Source organism: Scleropages formosus, chromosome 12 (genome assembly GCF_900964775.1).
Source record: "Scleropages formosus chromosome 12, fSclFor1.1, whole genome shotgun sequence".
In the NCBI taxonomy this organism is placed as follows: Eukaryota; Metazoa; Chordata; class Actinopteri; order Osteoglossiformes; family Osteoglossidae; genus Scleropages; species Scleropages formosus.
Window position 1 is genome coordinate 26,755,190 of NC_041817.1, and position 26,151 is coordinate 26,781,340.

The following is a 26,151-nucleotide window of genomic DNA, read 5'->3' on the forward strand; positions in this document are numbered from 1 at the left end:
CGCTGGCCAAAACAAGCACCCGTTCCATTTCGAAACAAAACACGGAGACGGCACAGGGTGGGGACACAATTTAGTTCTCGATGCGCGGAATGAACTCCTATTAAAGAGGAGACGAATTCCCACACAACCATTTGTCTTAGTGGAAATGTGTGTCCTTTTCCATCCGCTGTCTCACAAACGGTCCTTCCCAGCACTCGGGGAAACAAAGCGCCGCTCCACAATCACCCTGGTTTCTGAATTATTAACGACCGTCCTGCCAAGATCTGTGGGCAAGCAGAGCAGGGTGGCGTGTCTGAACAGGAGCAGTGTCGTTCTTAACAACACATGTTAAACCTGAAGGCTATTGGTTCAAATCCCAGGAGGGGGTCCAAAGTTGCACCCCTGAGTAAGGTTCTCAGTCGAAGCTGCTCTAAGGAAACATCTAGTTGTAGATATGTGTACAACTGAAGGACACGGGTTTCATTGTTGCCTCCGCAACTTAAGTAACATGAACGGGAAAGGCTGACGTGAAGTTTTGCTTTTTTCCAGTGATTTATTAAATTAATTTAATTTAATCTCTGTAAAATGGATGTGACATGAAGTTTCAAACCACTGTTCCTGGATAAATGACTTGCATGCTCTCACTTGGGCATTTAGGCTGAATTTATCTTTATGAAGATTTTCAATAAAGTGACGCAGAGAGCTGAGCAACGGGGCAATAGTGACACAGAAGAAAATAAAGCAAAGTCCACAATAATCCAGTAAGGCAGATGGCTGCTCTACTGCTTAGAAGTAACCCATCCGGTGACCGAGGAAAGGAAAACAAAAAAGTTCAGAGGGCAGATTTCATTGGAAAACTGTACGTTAAATGAATCGAAACAAATCTAAGTGACTGGGCCACTCGGTGATGTGGAGAATAATAATATTCCATATCGGATTACCTGTCCAGGTAGTTGGCGGAGTCTCTGATGGGCTTTTGCTCTATGTGTCGCAGGTGCAGAGGAGATGCTGGTCACCTGTCCCCTCAACCACATGCAGTGCGTCGGCACAAAGAAATGCATCCACTTCAACAAGCTGTGCAACGGTGCGAGGGACTGCCCCGACGGCTTCGACGAGGGCATGCACTGCCGAGGTGAGTGAGCGCCGGCGCGGACCCTCGAACCAGGTGCCGTTTCTCTCCCATTCATCACAAGCATTCGGGGGGAGAAAAACGAGCGGCAGCGCTGCGCCTGTAACAGATGTTTGCGAGTTCCTCTCTGGCAGGAACCTCGACGCACGCTTGCCAGAACCGCTTAGCGTCATGTTGAATGTGTTCGCCGCCGTTGACTGCGGTGTATTTGAAGGCCTTTGGAGGTGGCGGTGGAGTAGCGATCCAGCACTCTTTTTTGTTGTTGTTGTTGCCCTGAGGAGGGTTGTCACGGTGATGCAGGATCACCCCCTCCATGCTGTCGTGCTCCCGGTCCTCTGCCGTTTACAGCAATTGGAGTTGCGAGGCGAAACCGGCCGCAGCACGTGATCTCCAGGAGGTCACCTCGCAGCCGCCATCCAGACCGCTGACCACCCCGTAGCTCCCCCACCCGGTCAGCATTCGAGTCGCCCACAGCAGCGCGTGCCGTTGTCCTCCACCGACTCCTTGGTCAGCGACCGTCACCAGCACAGTGTTCAAGTTAGCCTGCTCGGTGCTGGTGGGCCTTCGATCTCCCCCGTTTCACAAATACAATCAGGGCACCTTGAAGATCTCTTTCTACATGCTAAACATCTTAATGCAGTTTTCCATCCTGCTCAGGGTCTTTTGTTAGTGTGGCAACGAGGCACGGTTTGTGTCACAAGAAGAGGCGCGTTAAACACAGAAGGAAACGGACTGGATGAGATGTGTCATGAAAATGTAAAAAAAAACATGGTTCCTATGCACTCGACGGACCTGGGTTTGAATCCTACTCCCACTGCACGCTACAGCCTTAACCCTTAATCAGGGCACTCACCCTGAAATAATACAGTGCAAATTACCCTTCTCTATGATTTGGTAAATCACTGTAAGTTGCAAAATGTTGTAAGTCACTTAAAGGACAATGTTGGCTTAATAAATAGATGTAAATTGAAATAAATAAATTAAAAAACAAACCAAAACTGTAACTCAATAACAGGTGGCACATGGGTGAATCCAGGTCCCCATGACCTTGAGCCAAACCTCTGCTCCCACCTGCACCCTTCCCCCTCGGCTCCGTGTGACCGCACCAGGCGCTCGTATGTAAACCACGGGAGCATTATCACCGCAGTTTAGCAGCAAATGTCACCGAATGGAAAGAGCCTTGAGCGTCGGCCAGCAGCAGGGGGCACAAAAACAATCTATCAGTATGTATGTATTCAGAGAGCACTGGCAAAATATCGATTTCTGAATGCTGTACACGTTGTGCAAGAACATGCCAGGTTTCCTTGGCCGACTTGGCCGAATGCTGCACTGGCCTGTGGGAGGTGTGCCCTCAAGGACCTGGGGCATGATTTTGACCTACTGATGGACCATGGAGTGGTTGAGGTAATGATGTAAGTCAGCCCCCCCCCCCCCCCCCCCCCCCCGCTACCCAGCCACAACCACAGCCTCCCCCAACCCGCCATGTCATCAACCTAAGTGGCAAGCAACCGCACGGGAGGTGCCGGTTGTCCACTGTGCCTTCGACTACCTTCTCCGGAATCTCATGTGCTTTGCGTGTTCTTCTTTGTTTGCCATGCGTCGCACTCTAGAACGGTGGCACAAGAGTAATCCTGGTACCTTGGTGTTCCTGAGCTACACGTTCCAGTGCAGGTTCAAATCCAGCTGAGCGTGTGCCAAATTTCAATGTTCTCCCCGTGTTTGTAACCTAAAGACCTTAGCAGAAGAAGGCAATGGAAAAACCACTTATGCATCCATCCCTACTGTGAAAACTGCACTTTGTAAGTCGAATTCACGTCAGCGGCACTTACTCTTCATGGGATTCGAGCTCATTCCTTACCAGGCAAAAAGCGACTGGTTTTTTGCTGCCATCTGGCTTGCTGGTATTGAAGCCATAAAGGTGATGCATTGCAGCAGAGCGCTCTTGGTTTCCGGGAAACGTTTGGGCTATTGTTCATCTCGGGGATGACGTGCATGCATTCATTTACGCCCGTTTCCAAAAAACCACAACCGTGGGCCATCAGTCGTTCCTTTTTGCAGCCATCGGGTGCTTCTGTTCCTTGATGATGCTGGAACCCGCTTCCTCGCCTTCTTATCCTGTTGGCATGCAGCAAACCTGGCGTCCCGCTCCGGGTCGGGAGGGCCCGCTAACAAATGGCAGGTTCTGAATGATTTATTTGGACATGAGAAGACTTCTCTTCCATCCGAGCCCCTCCAGCTGGGGCCAATTAGGGGACTCTCTAATGGTGCTACAACCGTACCTTATGGAAAGTTCTGGAAGAGGCCACTTAGCGGAGCTTTTCATGAGTTTGAATGTAACTCTGTTTTCCAGCCCCTGGTTTGGAAGAACAGGGTGATTCCAGGTGCATCTCTGCACCCCGGATCAAGCAGTGACACACACATGCTGAGCTGAAGTGTTTTATAAGGCAGTACATTGAGCCGTACGATAAAATGTTGAATAATACGCTGGTTGTATACAATAAGCACAGATTACTATGGTACACTTCCCACTTGGAAGTGTTTTTACAGCGAGCTTTGGAGTGCATAGACATGTCAGCGCACTCTCTCTTCTGGCATATTTTTGAAGAATAATCACCGCTATCCAAAAAACAGGAGTATTTGTTGTGGCCTTGCCATGTTTTTGGCTTGCAGTGGCTCCAGGAAAAAAAAAAAAAACAGTGGTAATTACTGGAGAAGTGGACAAAGGCCTTGTTTGTAATCATCCGCTTTCTGGCGTAACAAGATTACATTGTTCTCACAGTGGCTACAGCACTGCCTGTGGTAATACGCCGCTTCTATTACACTTTATTGTGTGTGCGTGCGTGCTCGCGTTTCTATGCGTGTATGTGTGTGTTTAATGTGAACACGGGTGCGGGGAGTGAATTGGCTGTGATTGAATTCTGCTGGGATGCACTTCAAAACAAGTGCGTCTCGATCCCGTGCCTCTCCTGCTTCTTGTCCCCGACCAGAATTAATCACCGTTAATGGTGCCGTCAGATCGATGCCTCTTACACTCAACAGCTCATTTCTTGCCTGTAGAAGGACTAGGGTAAACTGGGGTAAACTGCCTTTCACACTCTTCCTCTATGTAAAATAGGGGAATTTTATGCATATGTGTTGGTGGTGTTTGGGTAGTAGGGCAGCAGGTAGTGCAGTGTTTACGTCCCGGGTTCGAATCCCATCTCCTGCCGTTCCACCTTGGATCAAGGTACAGTACTAACCCTTCACTGATGCAGTAAAAATGACCCTCCTGCAAACATGGGTAAATCACTGTAAGGAGCTTCTTTCATTCAGACACAACACTGCAGGTCGCCTCGAACAAAAGTGAAGGGATGTGAATACATGACAGAAAATGAATGAGTAACATTTTTCACAAATTTTCTGATACCCTCCCCCCCACACACACACCAGCCAGCTGTGTTTGTTTTTCGCAAAAGGTGACTTGTTACTCAGTGTGTCTGGTTGCGAGAGAACAAAGCCCTTCTTGATATGACGAATTCACTGCCTGGCATCTCAAATGATTTCCAGTCGAAAAGAGTAATTAAAGTGCGTCGTGTTCCTTGAGAGCAGGAAATGTCCAAAGCTGTGTTATGGTACAACAGGCAGATGTTGTACCCAGTATGTGTGTTGGGGGGATGGGACCTGCTGTGAAATAGTCAACTCTTTCAGATATCTTTATTGTGAACGTCAAGTTGTAAAGCACCGCAATAAATGATTCTTCGCAATAGCCTGGCTGTGAGAGGAAACCAGAGCATCACAATAAACAGCAGGGCAAAAGGTGGTGGTGTGATTTGAGCTGTTCATTTGAAATGGAAAGTCCCAGGTTTGAATCCCACCTCCTGCTGTCGTACACTTGATCAAGGAACTTTGCCTCAACTGATACTGTAAAAAATGACCCTGTTTTATAAATAGGAAAACGATTGCAAAGTCGATTATCAAACACTGTAAGCTGCCCTGGACAGAAGAATCAGATTAATAAGAGTTAATAAATAGTTTTTTTTTAATGCTTTATTAATGGCATGTCCACATCCAGCTCTAGTTTTCAGCTCTACAGACTCATCTGTCTCAGGCCTGTCCTTTAAATGTTAATGGACAGCCCCAAGTGGCATTTGCTTAACAAGACAAAAATGCTGAGATATTGGTCCCAGGACCACAATATTCATACTTGGTCGCTAGTTTAATTCATGGCATTTTTCCCTTAATGCTGTTATTTGTTGTTTGACATTTACACATTTTGCATCCATTTGAAAGGGGTGTGAGTGAAATATAATCTAACGCTGTTCATACATGGATTGTTACAAATTCCATGTAGCAAAAAAGACTGCTTGTTCATTTAATATGTGTAGGGCATTAATAACCAGGGCATTAAAAACCAAGGTATTAGTAACACCTGGACCCTGAATGCTGGTTGGGAACCGAAGGAAAATCAGTCAAACAAAAAATCTTTTCAGATGTAGTACGTGTCATAAAGCATGCAGAATCATAAAGCATAGGCAATGAGGTGTTTTTCACCATGCCACATGTGGTTTAACCAGGTTCATGGTATCAATTCGAAAGTAAAGTGCGAGGCCAAGAAAATTCTTGGCAACGAACACAAATGTATGTAAAAATGTGTTTTACGTTAAAGATTTGCTGACAAAATGGGAATAGCTTTTGTCGAACGTCGTTGACAACGAGAGCAGCAACGATGGAGCCTGCAACCAAACAGAGGGTTTTTTCTTATGAATCTATTTGATGTAGCTGCTCTGTAATATCGACCATGTGGAACATCGCTAACCCGCTTTCTACACTTCAGGTACCCCCACCCCCCCAAATAATTTGTATCCCTGTCGACAGAAGGTCTGGTACTTTCAGCCTGTCCCCCCCAGGGGTCGCTTCCTTAGCGCCGCATGTCTCCGTGCCAACGACCGTGACCACTAAATACAACCATGCTGCACATGTGTTGGGTTGATTAACTCACATCAACCGTGTGCGGCTGCAGGTCTGAAAACGCGCTAATGTCTTGTGGGCGGAGTGTCTGGGGTACTCAGGTGTGTGCTATTTCTTAGCGCCCGAGATACAGCCCCACCCACTTGTCTCCCTCGTGAACGTTGGTACCTACGCAGTTCGGGTCAACTTGCTTGTACATCCATTTACTACGGAGACTAAAACAATTATGAGTTATGTCATTGTTTTTAGGAGCATCTGTGAGTTTTGTTGACATGTAACCTTCACTGACAGGTTCTAGAGAGTATTTTAAATAGAGAGGACACCTTCCGCTCAAAAGATCCAGGTTTGAATCCCATATCCTGCTGTAATGCTGTCCTGTGAGCTTCTTACCCTGTATACAGTAAAAATTACTCTGGTGCATAAGTGGGTAAATTATTCTAAGCATCTTAAAACTGTAAGTCACCGTAGAAAAAAAAGTCAATGTTTATTTCTCATTAATTTCTAGAAAATTAATGTAATTTAAAAACTCAGTGATCAATTCAGTAATACGTATATTTTTATTTGGTCATTCCGTTTTATTTATATAATATATAATATTTACATTCAGTTATATTTGGTTATACAGTAAGCATTATATGTTCAGTCACAAACTCCTACTCATCTTGTAAAGGTCCAGTGTTTGAATCTCCACTCTTGCTGTAGTTACAGGTACTTAACTCACTTTGACAAAAAGTGTCATATGAATGTAATGCTATGTGGATGGTTATGATCATACATTTCAGTCAGTTATGCAGTAAGCATTATGCGTACAGCTGTACCCTCCTAGTCACCTCACAATCAAAGGTCCTGGGTTCCAAAACTCCTCTCCTGCTGCAGTAAGTTTGGGCAAGAGACTTACCCCAGTAAAAATGACCATGCTGTAAAAATGGGTAAATCATTGTAAGTAATTTATTGTCCAAACTGAACGTTGTAAGAGAGCTTGGAGAAAGGTGTCCGATGAATAAATCAATGTAAATGCAGCAAAAAAGAGAGACGGTGCTCTGCCAAGTTATTGTAGAGAATGTCTGCGCTGATTATATATTGGATGACAGGTTAAATATACCAAAGTGCTCCAGCTTCGCTCCTGCGCTCCACGATGTATGACACGCGTGTGCTCTGCCATTTCTTCCCGTCTCGGTCTCTCTTACCAATCTCTACATAATCTCGGACGTTTCCTGACCTTTTGTCAAAACTAAATGCCAAAAGGGGAAGCCATCAGAGATAATGAAAAACTTGAAGGGGCGCGTAGCTGGGAAAGCTGGGAAATGTCATTATGTGGCGGCGGAGCCTGACTGTACAAACTCCGAGCTCCACGTCGGGCCGCAGCCGATCCTGTGACAGCCGGGGATGAAAACAGCGGTTACTTTTGTAAACAGCTGCTAATGTGAAGCCGTTTGAAAATTATATCAAGAAAGTGAGGCCAAAAGCACCACTGACCCAGAACCCCCAACGTAGAACTGTGTTCACATAGAGCTGCATTAATTGAAAAAGTGGACTATTGCTCAGTGATATTTTTTACGAGGAAATCGGGATGCCGATGTACTCTGTCTGCTAGAAATTGGTGACAGCATCAGGAGGGGGCGTGGTGCTTAGAGCGGTTACCTTGCAAACAAAGAGCCTCGGTTCAAATCTTTCCTGCTGAGGTATTATCTTTGGTCAAGGTGATCCTGTAGGAACTGGCCTGGGGTATAAATGAGTAAATCTGTGTAAGGAGTTTGGTGCCCAAGCTAACTTCATAAGTTGTCATTGGAGAAGTCAGACAGTTTATTATTATTATTATTATTATTATTATTATTATTATGAGAGCTATGTGTTATTTTCAGCCATGCCAGTTCCGGATAGGCAGCTCCCAGTAACACACTCCCACACTATGTTTTACTGCGTTTTCAAAATTACAGAAATGAACTTCTGGACCTTTATAATCTTTTTTTTTTTTTTTTAAAAAAAAAAAGCAAAGGCTTTAATGCATGTCCTCTTAAATAATTTACAACAATGATCTGCAGATGCTTATATTTTCTATATTAGCGCCAGCCATCTAGCACCCACACAACTCTCTCTCTCACACACACACACACACACACACACACACATCCGCGTCATTGCCCTGAGGTCGGAACCAAAAGCTCATCTGATCTGTTTCTTTTGAATGGTTAACTGGATGACCACCTCTCTGTTGACACCCCCATGACAACCCTTTGGACACTTTGCATCGCTGCACATTTTATGTTCAAAGCAGCCAGTGGGGATGAGGTTCAATTGCTTTTAAATGAAAGAGAATCAGACTAGATTCATGTTTATCAAGGGATTGTTTCGCTATCTTTTAATTACTGCCATTGGATAATAATTTCAATATGTATAAATCAAACCAGCAAAATCACTGCTGCATAAATATATTGCAGTACGATGACTAATTTAAAAGGTCCTCGGCTCTGACACAGATTTAAATTCTGGAGGATATTCAGTTCTAAAATGGATTTTCTTAACACATTAATGCCGTTTGATCAGCGCCGTTTAGCAGAATTTTCATATTGTGGCTGTTTTTTTGAAAGGTGCAGTTCAAGACACGATATTCTAAAATATTTCCGATGTGTTAGTCTGGCTGTGTTTACTTGCAAAATTTCATACATTTTCAAGACTTTTTAACCGCTAAGGAGTGTCTTAAGTTTTTATAGCATTCATTGCATGACTCTGAAGAAAGAAAGAAAGAAAGAGAAAGAAAGAAAGAACTGTTAATAAAGAAGTAACACATCCTGTTCTGAGGACATTGTTATTGGTGAATCACATATGGCTGGCACTTTATTTTCCTTTCTTCAGTCATTCACCTGAAAAATGGAATTGTTTAGATTTAAAAATTAATTATCCATCTTAATTATTTCATCTGAGGGAGATGTTCCAAAATGTAGATTTGTGATTCTCAAGTGCTCAATTATTTCTCACTTTATTCAAGTGATTGACATATTTCTGCCTTATGCCATGTGATGTCATTGAAGGCTGTGCTTTAAAGTCACTTGTGCATAATGTTTTAGTGCAGACAGCAGGTAGTATAGTGGTTAATGGTGCTTGTTTTGGAACGAAAAGTCGCCGGGTGGAATCTCATCTCTTCCTCTATGTACCTTTGAGCAACATACTTACCTTACATCGCTGCATATATATAAAAAAAAAAAAGTTAATTACCTAGCTATATAAATGGGTAAATAATGGTAGGTAGGTTAACATTGTAAATTGCTTTGGAGAAAAGTGTCAGTTAAATGAATGAATATAATGTAAATATGACTGACTGACAGGGTGACCTGTCCAAAAGGTGTGTGACATTACCATGGTAAAGGCTGCTAGGCCGCCTGGTCAAAGTGCAGCTCTGCTGTAGCTCCTCCGTGCTGTTTTGCCCTTCGCATGTGGGAGTCACAGTTGCATTGTTGGTCAGATTCTGATGTCCACAACTGACCGCTCTGACCTCAGGTGGCTCACAGCCGACCTGCTGAGGTGCCATTCCTCACGAATCATGTGAGGGATTTTTTTTTTTTTTTTTGCTAATAAATTGAGCAGCCCTTCTATCTTCAACGTGGAATTATTTACATTATTTAGTTTGTGATCTGAGGCTTTTATCCAAAGTGACAGGCCTAGGTTTTTTTCTTCTTTTTAAAAATATGTAAATTTAGCTTTTTTCAGCCCAAGTACAGTTCTCTTTTGCAGGAGTAAAACCCCAGGGTGCTTAGTGAATTTGAAATGTCATTTTTTTTGCCATATTGCTTTCTGTCACATGGACACAACCTGGTTATCGTGACCTGGAGGCTGACCTCTCACCTTTCTCAAGCAGATGAGCTTCGTTTTTGGGATTCCTACATTTCTAGGACCTCTTGGATGTACATACTGTACACAAGAGTGAAAGGCACTTCATGAGATTCTGACATGCTGTCCTACCTAATGTATCGAGTGTGTAAAATATTAAAAGTGACAAAAGAAAATGATGCAGCTTTTTCAGTTTGCTCCAGAAACACGCAAATGGTATTTATTATGTGCCGACAGATACGAGCTGAGTGATAGTAATTGCCCTGCGCTCCTGCAACCCGTAGCTACATGCAATGACTGAATTGACTGAATAAATGAAACAAGCGCCTCTTTTAAAAAAAAAAAAGAAAAAAAAAAAAAGGCTAACCCCCCCCTCCCCCGGTGCTTTCCAATTAACTCGTTTAATTAAGTTTCCACTGCCGTTAATTCATACAAACAAACAATTTGCACCGGAGAAATGCAGATCCGAAACGTGCCCACTATGAAAGCGCATATCTGCCGCTTCCGCTGCATCGCGGTTTGTTTTCCATTCCGTCTCTGCTTCTAAATAGCAGGTATTAACCAGCCGACTGAATCCAATCAATTTAGGAGATCGTTGTGTTACGTTAAGAACTCTAAATGGGATTATGATTCAAACTACAAAACTCTTCGCCACAGTGAAGGGCTAATCCAGTGATGGTTTCAAATGACATGTTTCCTTAATTTGCCTTCCTCTTCAGGCCTCTCGTCCTCAGTCTGTAATCTTCAGTGTACAGTAGGCAGTGCACTCTATATTACATATACAGTAGATACATATATCTATATCTATATACACACACTGCATAGCATGTATTTATATTTACAGCACTGATTTAAAGTCTGTGGACCCCCGTGTACTTTAGTTTTACCGAAAAATGCCGATTTACAGAGAATCAGTGTTTCTCATGTGACATAATTGGTGTATAATTATCAATTCCATATGTTCTTTAGAGGAAATCGTGTGTAGTAGAAACACACAAGTAGTGTACAGGTGTGAAAATAAGTGAAGCCCAAATTTCATTGGTTAAACCGAGTAGGTAAGTAGAGTCAGGGGTGTAAATCATAATTATTTATTAATTTTATATGTTTATTTTGAAATTTATTAACTTTAGTTTTTAGTATTTTATGGAAGAATAAACACCATGTCTGTACGGTGCACATACTTTCAAGCAACACTACATCTGTGCGTGTGTGTGTGTGTATGTGTGTCTGTGTGTGTTTGTGTGAGAAAGATGTGTCAAATACTGATTACTAGCAATATTGTTTACCATTTCACTGCACATTGGAAAATTCAGAGTGGTGTGTTGCTAGGCGATGCATAAACAAAGTGGGAGATCATGCTCATTGTGGGAAAGCAGCTCATGTCTGCTCAAGAGGTTTGGTTGCTTCTTTCAGACGTTGCTCCACCACTTTGCAATTAATCACATGACAGACGTTTGGCGTCAATATCGGCTTTGATCTCGCCGCGAAGTTATGCAGATCGCCCTGACTGATGTTTGTCAGTCTTATTATTGGTGTCATTATTCTCTCTAATGTAAGGGAACAATATGGCACCATCAGATCCTATTAGGATTCCCAGAAGAATCTCTGCACAATTCTGGTTCAGATTCTGTCATGGTGTGAATGATTCATAAATCCCATCTCCCAGGCTTTCGCCTGCAATATTCAGGAGTTCTCCAGCAATGCCCACAATCACCTGACAGCACAAGAGCTGAGGGACAAAAATTCCAAGATATTCCCCCCCACTTCATCATATGTTTGTAATGCTACATGTTTTCTTGCCCTTTGTTTCCAGTGACTTTTCACATCAACATGAAGCACACACACACACACACTTTCAGAACCGCTTGTCCCATACGGGGTCACGGGGAACCGGAGCCTACCCGGCAACACAGGGCGTAAGGCCAGAGGGGGAAGGGGACACACCCAGGACGGGACGCCAGTCCGTCGCAAGGTACCCCAAGCGGGACTCGAACCCCAGACCCACCGGACAGCAGGACTGCGGCCCAACCCACTGCGCCACCGCACCCCTCAACATGAAGCATTCAGGGTCATATTCATTGGGTCACTATGGTAAAACTACGGCTGTATTTTGGTTTCTCTCCCTTTTGAAGGACTGTCCAATGTAGCATCGTTCATTAATTCTCTATGGTTGGAAATTTATTTCTAGGAACTTTTCAAATCAACATGAAATGTCAACCATAATCTTTACTTGAGCAAGGATTGACCCTTTATTTTCATTGATAAACGGTAATTATAGTTATCATCTTACATTTACATTACTTGTAGTGTTAGCCCATACACCTTATTCACCGCGGTGACTTACACTGCTAGATACACTACTTACACTGGGTCACTCATCCATACATCAGTGGAACACACACTCTCACTCTGTCACTGACACACTATGGGTGAACCTGAACAGCATGTCTTTGGACAGTGAGAGGAAACCAGAGAACCCAGAGGAAACCCACACAGACACGGGGAGAAGATGCAAACTCCACATAGACTGAGTGGGTATCAAACCCACATCCTCTGGCACCACCCAGGTGCTGTGAGACCGCAGCGCCACTCATTGTGCTGCCCACAGGGAATCTTTAGTTCACTTTGGTGTCCCATTTCTTCACAAGCACTGTTCAGTTCAAGGGGCTTCATCATAGTCCCTTTGCTTTCGAGGACTTTTCAACTCAGCTTCTCAAACAATGCAGGGTTTAGGGTCATTGTCTTTCATTCACTGTGCTTGGACAATGGTTGAATAATGCTTGAACCTTCATTTTCAGTGTCTAAATCCGTATACAGGGTTTATGGGTCATCATCTTTAGCTGACTATGGTTGCACAATGATGTCCCATTTCTTTTCAAGGGCCGTTCAGTTCAAAAATGTCCAGCGTTGCTATTGTCACCCCATTTTGACTTTTCAGGTGTTTAGGATCATCACCTTTAGTTCACTAATACTGGACTGTATTTTGACTACATCTAGTTGGTGTACAATTGAACAATTCTTGGCTAATAGTTGTATCTTGTCTAAGTTTTATTCATTTTTTTTTTTTTTTCCATTTGTATAATTGCCTACGCATGAAGAGACGAAGACTTCATAATTCCAACAGTGTGCAACGAATTATTGTTGTCTTTCAGTTCATGTCATTTAATTTGTCTTGACAAGGTGATTCACTACTGAAATGTCCTCCTTTAATGTCTTATAAGACATAGATGTTCTTAAACATTAAAAAAAAAAGGATTTTCCCAAGATGTTTTCCCGCAGCTGCATTTTCCTTTTAACGTCATACATCTCGACTCAACAGAAAATGCAGTGTTCGACGGCGCGTTGGTATCTCTCTAGTGGCTTTCCTCCATGGGATTCTATAAACAGATCATTCCGATTTGATTTTCTCATTGTGTGTTCATCCTCTGCTTGATAAGATAATTAATTTTGTATTCCAAAAAGAGATTATTTATGAGCAAATCATTTACGAGCTATAATTGCAAACACAATTTAAGTTAAAAAGGGGGAAAAAATCCTGTTGATTAAATTAAAATAGCTGTAAAGTGGAACATTTGCATATTAATGTAAAAATATCCATTACATTTGGCTGCATTATTCAAATGCTCATTTAAGATTAAATTTAAGATTAAATTATATTCATTTTTAAGTCCTTGGCGGATTCTCTTATTAATTTCATATGGATGTATTTTTGGATTAATGCTGGTGTTTCTTGGACGGGTTCAGGGACTGTGGGCCAAAACTCCACTGTCTTCCTCTCGTTATTTAAGTCTCTCGGTCAACATTGTGTCCATGTGTGCTGGAGAGCAGCGTAATACTGCTGTAAAGTGTTGAAAGCGAATCCTCTGGATTTTGAGTGCAGCAATGCATGTTTAGATCATCGTAGAACGTGGTACGTTCTCATATTTCACTCTGTGTCTTTCATGTGAAACACCGTCCTGTCAGTGTACAGAAATCTATGAAAATGTAGAAGTGTGAATCGGTTTTCTTCTTCCGGGGGGGGGGATGACAGGTGTTATAGTAACAGTCTAAAGGTTTCAAACAAAAAATCTTTGCAGCACCCTTGTTCAAAGCATATACCCTTTTTGATTACAAATTACCCTGTTGTATAAAAGGGTAAATCAGTGTAAGTACCTTATTGTGCAAAGAGTGTAAAAAGGAGTCATTTACATGTACCTGACACTTTTCTCAAAAGCAGGTTGCAATTATTCACTCATTTATACAGCTGGGTAATTTTACTGAAGCTTTTTTTTTTTTTTTTACTGTTAGTAACTTGCTCAAGGGTACTAAAGCTGGAGGTGGGATTCAAACCTGTAACCACTGGGTCCAAAAACACAAGCCCTAACTACTACAATACCAGCTAATCATACTAAATAACCCCCCCAACTTCAAGAGATGGCATAGTGCTTAGGACTGTCACTTTCTAATCAAAAGACCAAGTTCTGAATACTTCTTAATCAAGCAACCTGTAAATCTAAAGTTTAATTACTTTGCTGTAAAATACCTATTTCGCTGTAATTAGTGTATTACACAGACCCAAAAATATAAGTCCCTTTGGAGAAGGTGAGTCAGAAGGAGTCAGTTAAATGCATGAATATTAATAAGAATTGTGATTTAAAGCCCTTATTGGGGCCATCGGTGGTCCAGTGGATTTCTCATTAAAACATTCACTGTAGCCCCATGATGTACAAGTCCAGACTTTTTTTCTTTTTTTTTTTTTTTTTAAAAAGTCTCAGTTTTTGATCATTTTCCCTTTACTAATTGTTTCATGTCTAAAGATGGGCTTTGGTGACAATGAAAGTTGCAGGAGAACAGAAGTGTCCTCGGTTGTGTGTAATCCGCCCGTTTCCCGGTGGTCCGCTCCTCCATGTGCCGACGGTTTGATCACCCGGTAGCTCCTGTCACATTACGGGCGGCTTTCGAAAGAGTTAGACTGTCTTTCTTCCCCATTTCAAAGGCTCTCTGCACTCACACTTCCCGCTTTTAAAGATCTCCTCACAAAAAGGAACACTTCAATGTGTGGAGATCTAGTCTCAAGAAAAAGGTAAATATGTAATGTGAGTATCCTGACTATGTAGTACAGTCCATAATATCTGTTTATAGGCACCTTTAGCTTTCTGTTGAATTTATACAGGTAATAGAAGGAAGGTGAAGGAGTTTGCATGTCACCCCTCATAGGGACCTCCAAGTGTTTTTCAAAGTTGGATGCGTAGTAGAATCTGCATTACAACAAATATTTTTATTAGCAGAGAGTGAGTATCTGTCAGTGGCAGAGGAATCGATATTAAAATGTACAGCCAAAGCATACATTAATAAAAGTAACGTGTAATTGCTGCCTTTACAGCATCCATTTCTGGTAACCAATATATACATAGTCGACTTCTATTTTTCCATAAATTATTCATTGTTACTATCGACATTTGTACAGCTTTTTGTTTTATTGTTACGTTTGCAGTTCTGTATTCACTTCCATCATAGATGCAGAGTGAAAGAAATGACTATGTAGACAAATGTTTCCGTGAACTCCCTAGAGATCCACTTGCAAAGGACTTCCTGACACCACACAGTTTCGGGAAACGTGAGAAATTCGGACGCGACCGTTAAAAAAGGAGGGAGCAGCGGTTCTCTTTTTACACCTCGTTTTGTGTTTTACCTGAGTAAAGTACTTGATGTGTGAGGGGTAAATGAGCCGAAGTGAGCCGGTGCTGAATGAAGTATCACCACGTGGTCAGTTATTTCTTGGGAAGTAAATATGACAAAGTGGGCAGATTTATGTGAAGTTTTTTTTTTTTTTAATTATTAATTATTAATCAAACTACTGTTCAAAGAGAACGGTTTCAAAGACCAAGAAAACTCCCAAAACTATTAAGTGTGTGAGCTGATCGATCTTAACACAAACTCAAATGTGATTTGCTCGAATAAAGGAAAACGTCGTGCAGCAGCTCCGGAAGCACGCCGCTCCAACAGCTACTCCCACCCCCACCTCTCGCCAATCTCAGTATTAAGTACAGTTAGTTTTGTTTCTTTCCATCATATGGACCAATATTCATCACACGAGTAGCTGCATAAAATTTTCTTATCATTTGCATCATTCCTGATCACCTTCCTAGTAGTAATTTTTTTTTTTTTGATGTTAAAAAAAATTTCTTTGGTTTTTGTCTTGTTGGCCACACCTGGTGCTCGTTCCTTGTTACAGCATACTTTCGAACCCACCTCGGAGCAGTGGGCTTTAAAGCAACTAAAGGCCCAAGACATGCTGGGACAAAGGAGCGAAACGCTGCCGCACTGAGCCTCGCTGTTCAGTTTGTCGCTCTCTGCCTTGTGTAGCCGCAGAAATAAGTGTAAGAGTGTCTGGGTCACGTCCTCGTATTCTTTGGAACTCCATTAACAGGCAGATGAGAGAAGTTCTCAGAGGGGTTCTGATCCGGGAGTTTCTCTTTGTTCATTTTGTTGATTTAGCTTTTTTTCCTTTTTTTTTAAAAAAAAAGAAAAAAATGGAGACTGGAAAATGCAAAGTGTGCCATGTTTGGCTAAAGTGCATAAAATAAGGTTAAAGTCGCAGTTTGAAATTAGCGGTTTCGCCTCATTAGCGGACTGACCGCTGCCGCTTGGCGACGGGTGCAGGGGTGAGTGGGCACAGAGGGGACTGTGTGGTATGTGGGGAGTAAAGAAAGCCCCATTTTACATATAAATTTTTATGCATTTAGGGACATGGACTCATAACCAGCTGGTTGTTGGCTCATAGTCCCAGGAGGGCTTCAACAAATGACTTTGGTAAATATTCAGTAAGACACTCAAGCTGCATGAGTCCCTTGGATAAAAGTCTCTGCTAAGGAACTCTGCAATATGCAGGTTTTGGATGAGCTGATCAGAAAATTTTTTTTTTAAGAAATATTTTGAGCCACCATAAATGAGACTTCAGGGTATGATGTCTGACAGTTATTTAAAGTGATTCTTATGGTCGCTAATTGCAGAATATTCCAGAAGTGAGGTGCCGTATACTCGGCCACATCTCTTGCGTCCCATTGGCAAAAGCTGGTCTTGTGTTTAAGATGGGGACTCGGTATCCATGGCAACACATCAGTCAACTGAGCATCACCTTCTCACCTGCATTGGTTCCTTATTACCTTCAATGAAGCGCTAAGGAGACAGATTCTACAGAGAGACTGTCAGCTCGTTCATATATATATATATAAATTAAATATTACCATATGTAGCAAAGTCAGGATCAGGGTGGCAATGTAACTGTTGGAGACGGTCATCTCAGACCCTGGGAATTTCAAATCTTGACATTTATTCTGTACAACATGGCACAGCACAATATTTGCACAAAATAAATTGGTTAAATAAATAAATAGATGCATATACATTTACATTTATTCATTAAGCTGATGCTTTTCTCCAAAGCGACTTACAGTATTGTTACCTACAGTTATTTACCCATTTATATTATTCATGATATAATACAACAACAACAATAATGTTTGATAATATTATATAATAATCTAGGACAATAATGTTAAATATGAAATATCTAATGTAATATATTATACAGTATTAATATAATAAGATACATTAATAAACGAGAAAGCAGACATAGGATTAAAGGGCTGCATGTCAGAGCGGGATGCAGTTGTGGTGGAGCACGTTTCCGTGGCTGGACTTTGCTGTAGAGATATCGGAAGCCAGAGGTGTGTATCTGCAAAGGGACGAGGACCACGGTCAGCCTAAGTCGGTGTACAGAAGGGACTGTTGTCCTCTGCTTTTAAGAGCAGGCCTTTTACTTTTGGAAATACCTGAGTAAAGGGTGTTTGTTGGTGGCAAGAAGGAATGTTTTGGAGGCTTCTTTCAGAACCAGTCCGCTGTGAGACTTATTAAAGCCAGTTTTAAAGAAGAAAAGAAAAAAAACTGCATGCCTTTTGCTATGAACGATACAGCGAACAATGACAACGACCCCAAAGTGGAGTCTGCGGAGGACAAAGTGCGGGTTATTCGTTTCTCTTTCTGCGCGAAATGTTTTCTGAGCAGATGAACGAGGAGAATGCATCGCAGAAATATCCACGGAATGAGCTGATAGGCTTCCCTCAATGGCGTCCATCTGTCGTGTGTGCGTGTTTGCGTGTGTGTGCGTCCGCTGTGCCGACACTCTGCACTTATAAAAGCGCGACCTCAGGCCTTTGTGGTAAGTGTTTTCAGCCTCTGCCGTGCAAATCAATAGCGCTGGAAAAGTTGCAAAAGCATCTTCAGACAAAAGCACAGCTCTATACAGATTTGCCCCAAGGGAAATAGCTGCTCATTCACCTTGTTTGACTGTGGTGAATAGGTATTCAACTTTCTTGAGCTTCTGTCTATCTGTCTGTCTATCTGTCTGTCTGTCTATCTATCTATCTATCTGTAATAACAGCAGAAGTATTTCATAAAAATCCACTGTCATCTGTTTCCATTTCACTGATGACCATAATGAGCGTCAAAGATTTTAAAGAAAAACAATCGAGGCCCGTAGTCAAAATGAAGAGAATGGAGCAAACTGTTGATTCTTCTTCGATGCCCCCACAGGAAACTCTGCATAAAAACACATATTTTTGTTAGCAGGTTGTGAGTATCTGTCTGTTACATTTATTCGTTTAGGTGATGCTTTTCTCCAAAGCAACTTACAATGTTAAGGTTACAATTATTTACCCACTTATACAGCTGGGTAATTTTACTGGAGCAATTCAGGGTAAGTACCTTGCTCAAGGGTACTACAGCTGGAAGTGAGGCTCAAACCTGCAACCTTTGGGTCCAAAGGCAGTTACTCTAACCACTATGCTACCAGCTGTCCCCTGTCTGTGATACTGAAATCGATATTAAGATGTACAGCCAAAAGATACATTAATAAAAGAAAATGTAATTGTGGCATTTGTACAGTACGCCCATTTCTCCTAATCAGTATATACACACAGTCAATTTCTGTTTTTCCATAAATTATTCATTGTTAGTATTGATATTTATGTGGCTTTTTTGTGCTGGAGCAATTGAGAGAAAGTGCCTTTTGTCAAGGGTACAGCAGCAGTAGCGATGAATGGGACTTGAACCACAAACCTTCGGGTGACATGTCAAGTGCAGGCTGTGTAGCACGTGGTAATATCATATGAGGAGGCTAATAGCTTGAAATGGATATGGCGTATAGTGAAGCGATCACACCTTTAACATTTTCCATGTGCTTTTAAAGACACACTCCAATATCACTCTGATAAAAGGCTGGCTTACAGTATGGAGACACACACGCGAAAACATGCTGCTGCTGTTGCTCTCCTGCTGATCAGCGGCACTGCAAAACTGTGAAGACCGTTATGTAACCGTTACATAAACAGGGCTTTATAATTACCACTTTACTTTGTGCGTTAAAATTAAGGTCACACTTCATGTTGAGGGCGTCTTTCTGCCTCCCCGGAATGAATGACTGATGTTATTATTCCGCACGCACTGCACCATTCATTACGTGGCGCCCGTCACGTTTGCCAGGCGCATTTGCACTAAACTGATGACCAACTCCATGAATAAGCAATTAATAAAAATGTTGAAGGTCACACTTTATTTCGTGTCGTAATGCTTTTATAACTCGTAAAGCTGGTATTTTTCAATAGTTGTATCGAAACATAATGAAGTCTTTATAGGAGCCACCTGTAGTGTACGTGTTCGGGGCGGCGGGCCTGTCCTGCCAAATCACAGCGCGCACGAAGGCCAAGGGTTTCACACACCGGAGAGTTTGATGGCGACTTGGGATGAAGTTTGTGCTGCTCCTCCCCATCACATTTTTCATGCAATAAAACGTCCCGGCGGTCGATGAACGTGGTGGGAACGTGAAGCTAAATAATTAACTCCTCCAAGGAACATACTGTCTACTGGCATCTTAAGCAGCTTGCGTTTCTATTCTGGTGGCGCCTTAATGTTTAAAGAGACTTATTATAGAGATGGAAACACACGTGAATTCGTGAAATCATCAGTCGTCCCTTGTAGCTATGTTCTGCGTTTAGAGCTTAATTGTTTGAGAGACGAGCGCGCCGGTGTTTTGAAGAGAAATTATTTGCCGAAAAGGAACTTGTTTTGTGCCATCTTTAAAGATATGTATAAATATTAAAAGATTTTTAAATAAATATATATACATGTGGTCCCCGATTTACGGTGGGGTTACGTTCCGCGAAACCCATCGTAAGTCGAAAATGCATTTAATACATCTAATACACACCTCTGCGTGACAGACTGGGAGATGCAGATTGCTGCCGCTGCTCAGAATCACAAGAGAGCATCACACCGCATATCGGTTGCGCAGGAAAAAAAAAAAAAATCAAAATTCAAAATACGATTTCTACTGAATGTCTATCGCCAGCTCACCATCGTAAAGTCAAAAAAATAGTAAGTCGAACTATTGTAAGTTGGAGACCACCTGTGTTTGTGTGTGTGTGTGTGTGTGTGTGTGTGTGTGTGTATATATATATATATATATATACACACACACAGTATACACACACATACAGAAACACAGTATGGAATTGGAATAACACACGCGAAACCTTTTAAACTTTTCGGATAAAACTGCTGTCTTGGCAATCATTATACTTAGAACAATAAAATGCATTCAACGATAGTTAATATACAAGATCAGTCTAAAAGTATCTGCAATAATTTGCCTTTACCCACAATTTTAAAGCTGCAGGTCAGAGATTGAGAAACCCTCAGAGATTATAGACGATAGCCTAACTGCTACGGGATGATTAATCCATGCTAAAATGAAAAATTTAAATGTAATGATAAATTGTAATTATCGAATCAAATTATGCACATGAAATGACAACGATGTGTGCTGTTTACGTGGCAACTGCCAGTTCATTGCAATGGCATTATACACATGATCCAAAGTTGGGTTGAATCCCATGCAATGCTGACCCTTCATAGACAGACACTATAATCACAGGATGTTCAGTACCTCATTATAGGGAATGGGATGTGACACATTTCAAAACCATCTTTTGACGTGAATGAAAATGATCACCGCAGGCCACTGAAAAAGCAACTCGACAACTTTGCTGAAACGTCTCCAGAAACCTGAGTTTGCAAATCTGATCATCGTGAAACTGTGAAGGAAGAGGAAGGGTGTGGCACTTTCCTAAAGCAGAATTACAGAATTACACTCACCAAACAGGGAATAGTATAGTATAATGACAGTATACGTAGGTAAACTTCCTCAACTAAGGATTACTTCATACACCCTTAACCCCCCCCCCGAGACATTTCAGTTCACTTCTCCATCGTTCAGACCTGTTATTTGTTCCCAGTGATGTTGCTGTCAACTGCTTTCTCATGGTATCACTAAGGCATGTGTGACGTGTCCTTATGCACGTTCATTACAATTACAACGCAAAGAAATGTTCCAAGGTCACAGCACAACTGACTCCTATGACATGGCCACTTAGCCGGGATGGAAACCAGCAAGACCCTGGATTGATGCTGATGAATCGTGACTGAAGACCTTTTGCACGGTGAACAAAACCAGGAGACACTCAACAGTGAGGTGGGCGGAGCCTTCGCATTGCTGTTTCAGTGGTTTTCAAGAGCTGCTTCTATGTGTTCTGTTGGTATTTTTAGCATCAATAAGTGTCACATGGGTGGAAGGTAATGTGCTGGATTGATGGTTGGTCTTGCCGGTGATGTTTTCTAGAAACTGCAAATGTGCAACCTGTTACAGTCAAGTCGCCCTTCCTCCACATGCCACTCTGGGGTATTATATGATGAGTAAAGACCTGAATAATGTATGACTATGAATAACAAAGACCTGATGCGATGCTGTATCTTTCTGCAGTTGTCTGTCTAAAATTATGTAATCAAGTCCACTAATTGGTCTGAAGGAACTACTAAAAAGAAAACTGTTAAAAGTTAATGCCAATACAGACTGAAAATACAGAAAGAGGCCACGTCTGAAAGTACGTGAAATTATACGCAGCAATTTTTCCACTTGAAGACTGTGACTTGACTGACTTAATTAATTCATAATTAGACTATTGAGAATAATCAAGCAATGGTTCATTTAAACATGACGGGAAGTAATTATTTTTGTACTTTTATGGAAGTTCACCTTAATTACTCCATTGTTCGTTCCGTATATTTAAGTGTTGGCCTCTCTGAAATTCAGAAAAGTATGAATGAGGAATGACTGAGCGCTTGTTGGGTACCAGCGGGAACGCCGCTGCCTGAACATCCGCCGACCAAATTGAGCAGCGACGGCCTGATCGCCGGGCGCGTACAGGTGAGCCACCTGGATTCCCACTCCCAAAGTCACAGGTTCAGTTGCCAGCTTTTGGATCGCTGAGCAAGACCATTAGCTGTATGAAGAGCGTCCGTAGCGAAGGTGAGACTTTCGACTTTCCAACAAAAGAAAATCCAACGATCGCGGTATGAATAGAAATAAATAACAGAGCGGCTTCGACGGACAGGCCCTTAGAGGAGCCAGCGGAGTTCCCTCCTGCCCAGGCGGTGCAGGGAGGTGTCGGGAGTGGAGGTCCTTCGTGTGATTCCCGTCCGTACGATAAGAACGCAAACACCATTATTCTCCGACAACAGGCAGGGGGTAAGGCTCAAATGAGGGTCCCGGGGCTGTCGAGGAGCACCTATCGCAGGGGGCCGTGTGAGCGATGGGGTTATTAATCCTCTCTTCTCCCCACCGCCCCGTCTCTCTCACGATGGCTTCCCACAGAGTGTCCCGACTGCCCTCTGTGCAGCGTGGGAGGACATGCCCGTTGGACATCGGACATACCTTGGGCACCCAGGCGTCCCGCTCGGGGCTCTGCTCCCACCCTACACAACAAACACGCGTGCGAGCCGTCGCCAGCCTCAGACTCCGAGAGGAACGTAACTTTGAGTTCGGCGAAGATGAATCGCAGACCCGACACACAAGAAAGGTTGCGTTCTGGGGGGGCTCCAGTTTCTGGGCTGCCTCGCAGCTGGACGTGCCCGGTAGGACCTGTAAAAGGTGAGATTAATAAGGTGTTGATCCCACTAGTGTTTTTGTATCACGTCACCCCATATTGTGCCTGCTGTATTGTTAAGGAAAACAAATGTGTTTAGCAGGTCGGGGCACACGCTCGTGCCAACCTAATTTCACACTTTTCTAAGTTCTAAGCTGCCCTCCAGCGCGGCGCTCTCGCCACGATTGTGCGCTCGCTACAATATGGCACAATGCGCCGCGCGTCTGTTTCTTTCTGGGCCAAAACGCGCCGCGCAAAAGTGACAAATGAGAACGAATGCAGCATTATATAAACAGCTGTAACAAAAGCTCAAGTGTCTTAGAGCCACGCGCATCTGCAATTATCTGTTTTGCACGGATGCCTTTATGAATAATTGTATGTTTGGGTTTCGGCTGAATTTTATACTGCGCGCTGTATTCTGTTCTTTGTTTTAATTTTACAAGCACATCGCTTGTCCTGAAATGTAAAAAGCGAAATCTACCGAGTTGTGCAATTACTCGCTCATTTTTTAAAAACTTTATAGTGTACCACAGGCTCACAGTGGTCCAGAGCCTGTCCTAGAGGAATAGGGTGTGAGAGGAGGGACACACTGGCTCAATCTGTCCATCACAGGGAAATCACTAACACATTAATTAACTCATTCTCTCTCACACACACACACACACACACACACTGAAGTTGCCAGTTCACCTGAAACACATCTTCGGACTGTGGGAGGAAACCAGAACACCTGATAGAAACCCATTTCAATAGAGGGAAACCAATTGTGCGTTTACTATACTGAAATTAAAGGTGTAATTTAACATGTACAGTCTTTTCCCTCCTTACAAAGGTAATCCTTCCCTGAAAAAAATTCTCATAAATCAAAGATGTAAGTAAGATTTGTTTCAGTGCTAAAAATGTGTATGCTGTTCTCGAAAACCAAAACCCATTCAGGCTAAAATATTACCAAATCCCATTAAAATGAACAGAATTATTTAACATTAGTTGTCATAACACAACTTACCAAGCACTTTCTCCGCATTAATTACTCTCTAATACAGTAAGGCTGTGTACCATTCCGCTCGTCTGTAGCTATTATGTACCACACACACTACCACTGTCTGAAACCGTCTATCCCAAGCGGGGTCGCGGCGAACCAGAGCCTAACCCAGCAACACAGGGCGCAAGGTCCGAGGGGAGGGGGGGACACACCTAGGACGGGACGCCAGTCCTCCGCAAGGCACCCCAAGTGGGACTCGAACTCCAGAGTCGCCCCAAAGCAAGCCCCGGCCAAACCTGCAGCGCCACCACACCCCCCGACACAAAATATAAAATACTCATTGTTTATGAATTGGAGAAGGGGTGTGGTGGCGCAGTGGGTTGGACCACAGTCCTGCTGTCCGGTGGGTCTGGGGTTCAAGTCCCGCTTGGGGTGCCTTGCGACGGACTGGCGTCCCGTCCTGGGTGTGTTCCCTCCCCCTCTGGCCTTACGCCCCTGTGTTCCCGGGTAGGCTCCGGTTCCCCGTGACCCCGTATGGGACAAGCGGTTAGGGGGTGCAGTGGCGCAGTGGGTTGGACCACAGTCCTGCTCTCCGGTGGGTCTGGGGTTCGAGTCCCGCTTGGGGTGCCTTGCGACGGACTGGTGTCCCGTCCTGGGTGTGTCCCCTCCCCCTCCAGTCTTACGCCCTGAGTTGCCGGGTTAGGCTCCGGTTCCCCGCGACCCCGTATGGGACAAGCGGTTCTGAAAGTGTGTGTGTGTGTGTGTGTGTGTGTGTGTGTGTGTGTGTGTGTGTGTGTGTGTGTGTGTGTGTGTGTGTGTGTGTGTGTGTGTGTGTGTGTGTTCATGAATTGAATATCATGCAAAGAAAAGCAGAAGAAGATAGACAAAATAAAATCTCCGGAAACATAGTGAATGAATTGAAGCTCAGTAAGTGGACATGGTTGGACAGTCCAAACGGGGATGTGATCACTGAGATTACAACAGGTGGAACTGGCAGGCGAGGGCTGATGGAGGTTGAGAACTTAACATAGTATGAGACAAGCTATCACCGCGAAGAGCACCGCTTAGTGGTTCTGGTCTTACGGGTTGGGGTTGGGGGTGGGGGGCACAAAATCCAAATTTGGTTCCTGTAAATGCTGAGAAACACCTTACAAGCCAAAGCTGGGAGGTCAAATGAAACTCCTTATAGAGTCGAATTGTCTCAAGCCAAATACTGCAGGTGAATCTCGGATGGCGGTGCAGCGCTGAACTGGCACATTATACTCCTCGTTGTTCTCCAGAGATGCTCTTGGTTTGGATGTTGCTGAAGTCAATGTCAGCTGGTGCCTCTGAAAGCTGTGTTTTGCTGCTGTGCAGCACCTACTTGCAATTGAACCCATCACCTGTCACAGTGACGGGTCCTTGCAGTTTCTTATTTTCGTGTCTCCTAGACTTTCCCATCGGGATTGACTTGAAAAGCTCCAGTCAATGGTAAAATAAATGTGCTTTCTGTTTACCACCATGCCACTCGCAGCTCCAACTCCGTGGGTTAGAATTGTTCTGAATTGTTCACTTTTTGTCTTTTTCTTTCTTGTAAATATTACAGGGAAACGGAGACGATAGAAATAATGGTTTCTAGGTTCCTTATGTGAGTGATCCATAAAATCAGAGCCTGGGTAAAGACCAAGGTCCACTAATCAGTATATATGGTAAAGATGAATAATTTATAACCATATAGGATCAAATTAAAGACCTTGGTTGTTGCCTACAAAAACATCAATAGAACTGCTCCCAGATATCTACAAGACTCGATCAACCTCTACACCCCAACCAAACTCTTCCGTTCCGCATCTGCCTGCTTGGGGGTCCAAAACACGAAAGGTAAAACACAAAGGTTCTTGGTTCGGGCTCCATTGTGGTGAAACGACCTCTCCCTCTCCCTCAGATCTGCTGAATCTCTGTCCACATTTAAAAAGGGTCTTAAAACTCACCTCTTCCAGACTCACTTCTCCCATCATCTCTTAAGTTCATGTAAGGTGTAAATGTTCATGCTCTATAACTTTAAGATTATGTCCCAATAAACCTTTACACAGCTACGCCTGTAATGTAACATAAATGTTTCTATGTATCTCAAATATATACACTGTATGTATATTACTGGGAAGGTGATCAGGAATCGTTGATATTCGGATAAAGTTTTATGCAGCTACTCGTGTGATGAACGTTGGTTCATATGGTGGAAAGAAACTAACTCCACTTTAGAATCACATGTCTTCAACTAAATGTCTCTT

The 26,151-nt window shown here is 43.0% G+C and overlaps 1 protein-coding gene across 1 annotated transcript in view; it reads left to right on the top strand.

Moving 5' to 3' along the window:
- lrp1ba (low density lipoprotein receptor-related protein 1Ba) overlaps positions 1-26,151 on the top strand; it is a 342,612-nt gene that overhangs the window by 102,230 nt on the left and 214,231 nt on the right. Inside the window, exon 2 of the mRNA XM_029256802.1 lies at positions 974-1,111. Within this exon, the coding sequence (XP_029112635.1) occupies positions 974-1,111 (138 nt within the window). The remainder of the gene's footprint in view (positions 1-973; positions 1,112-26,151) is intronic.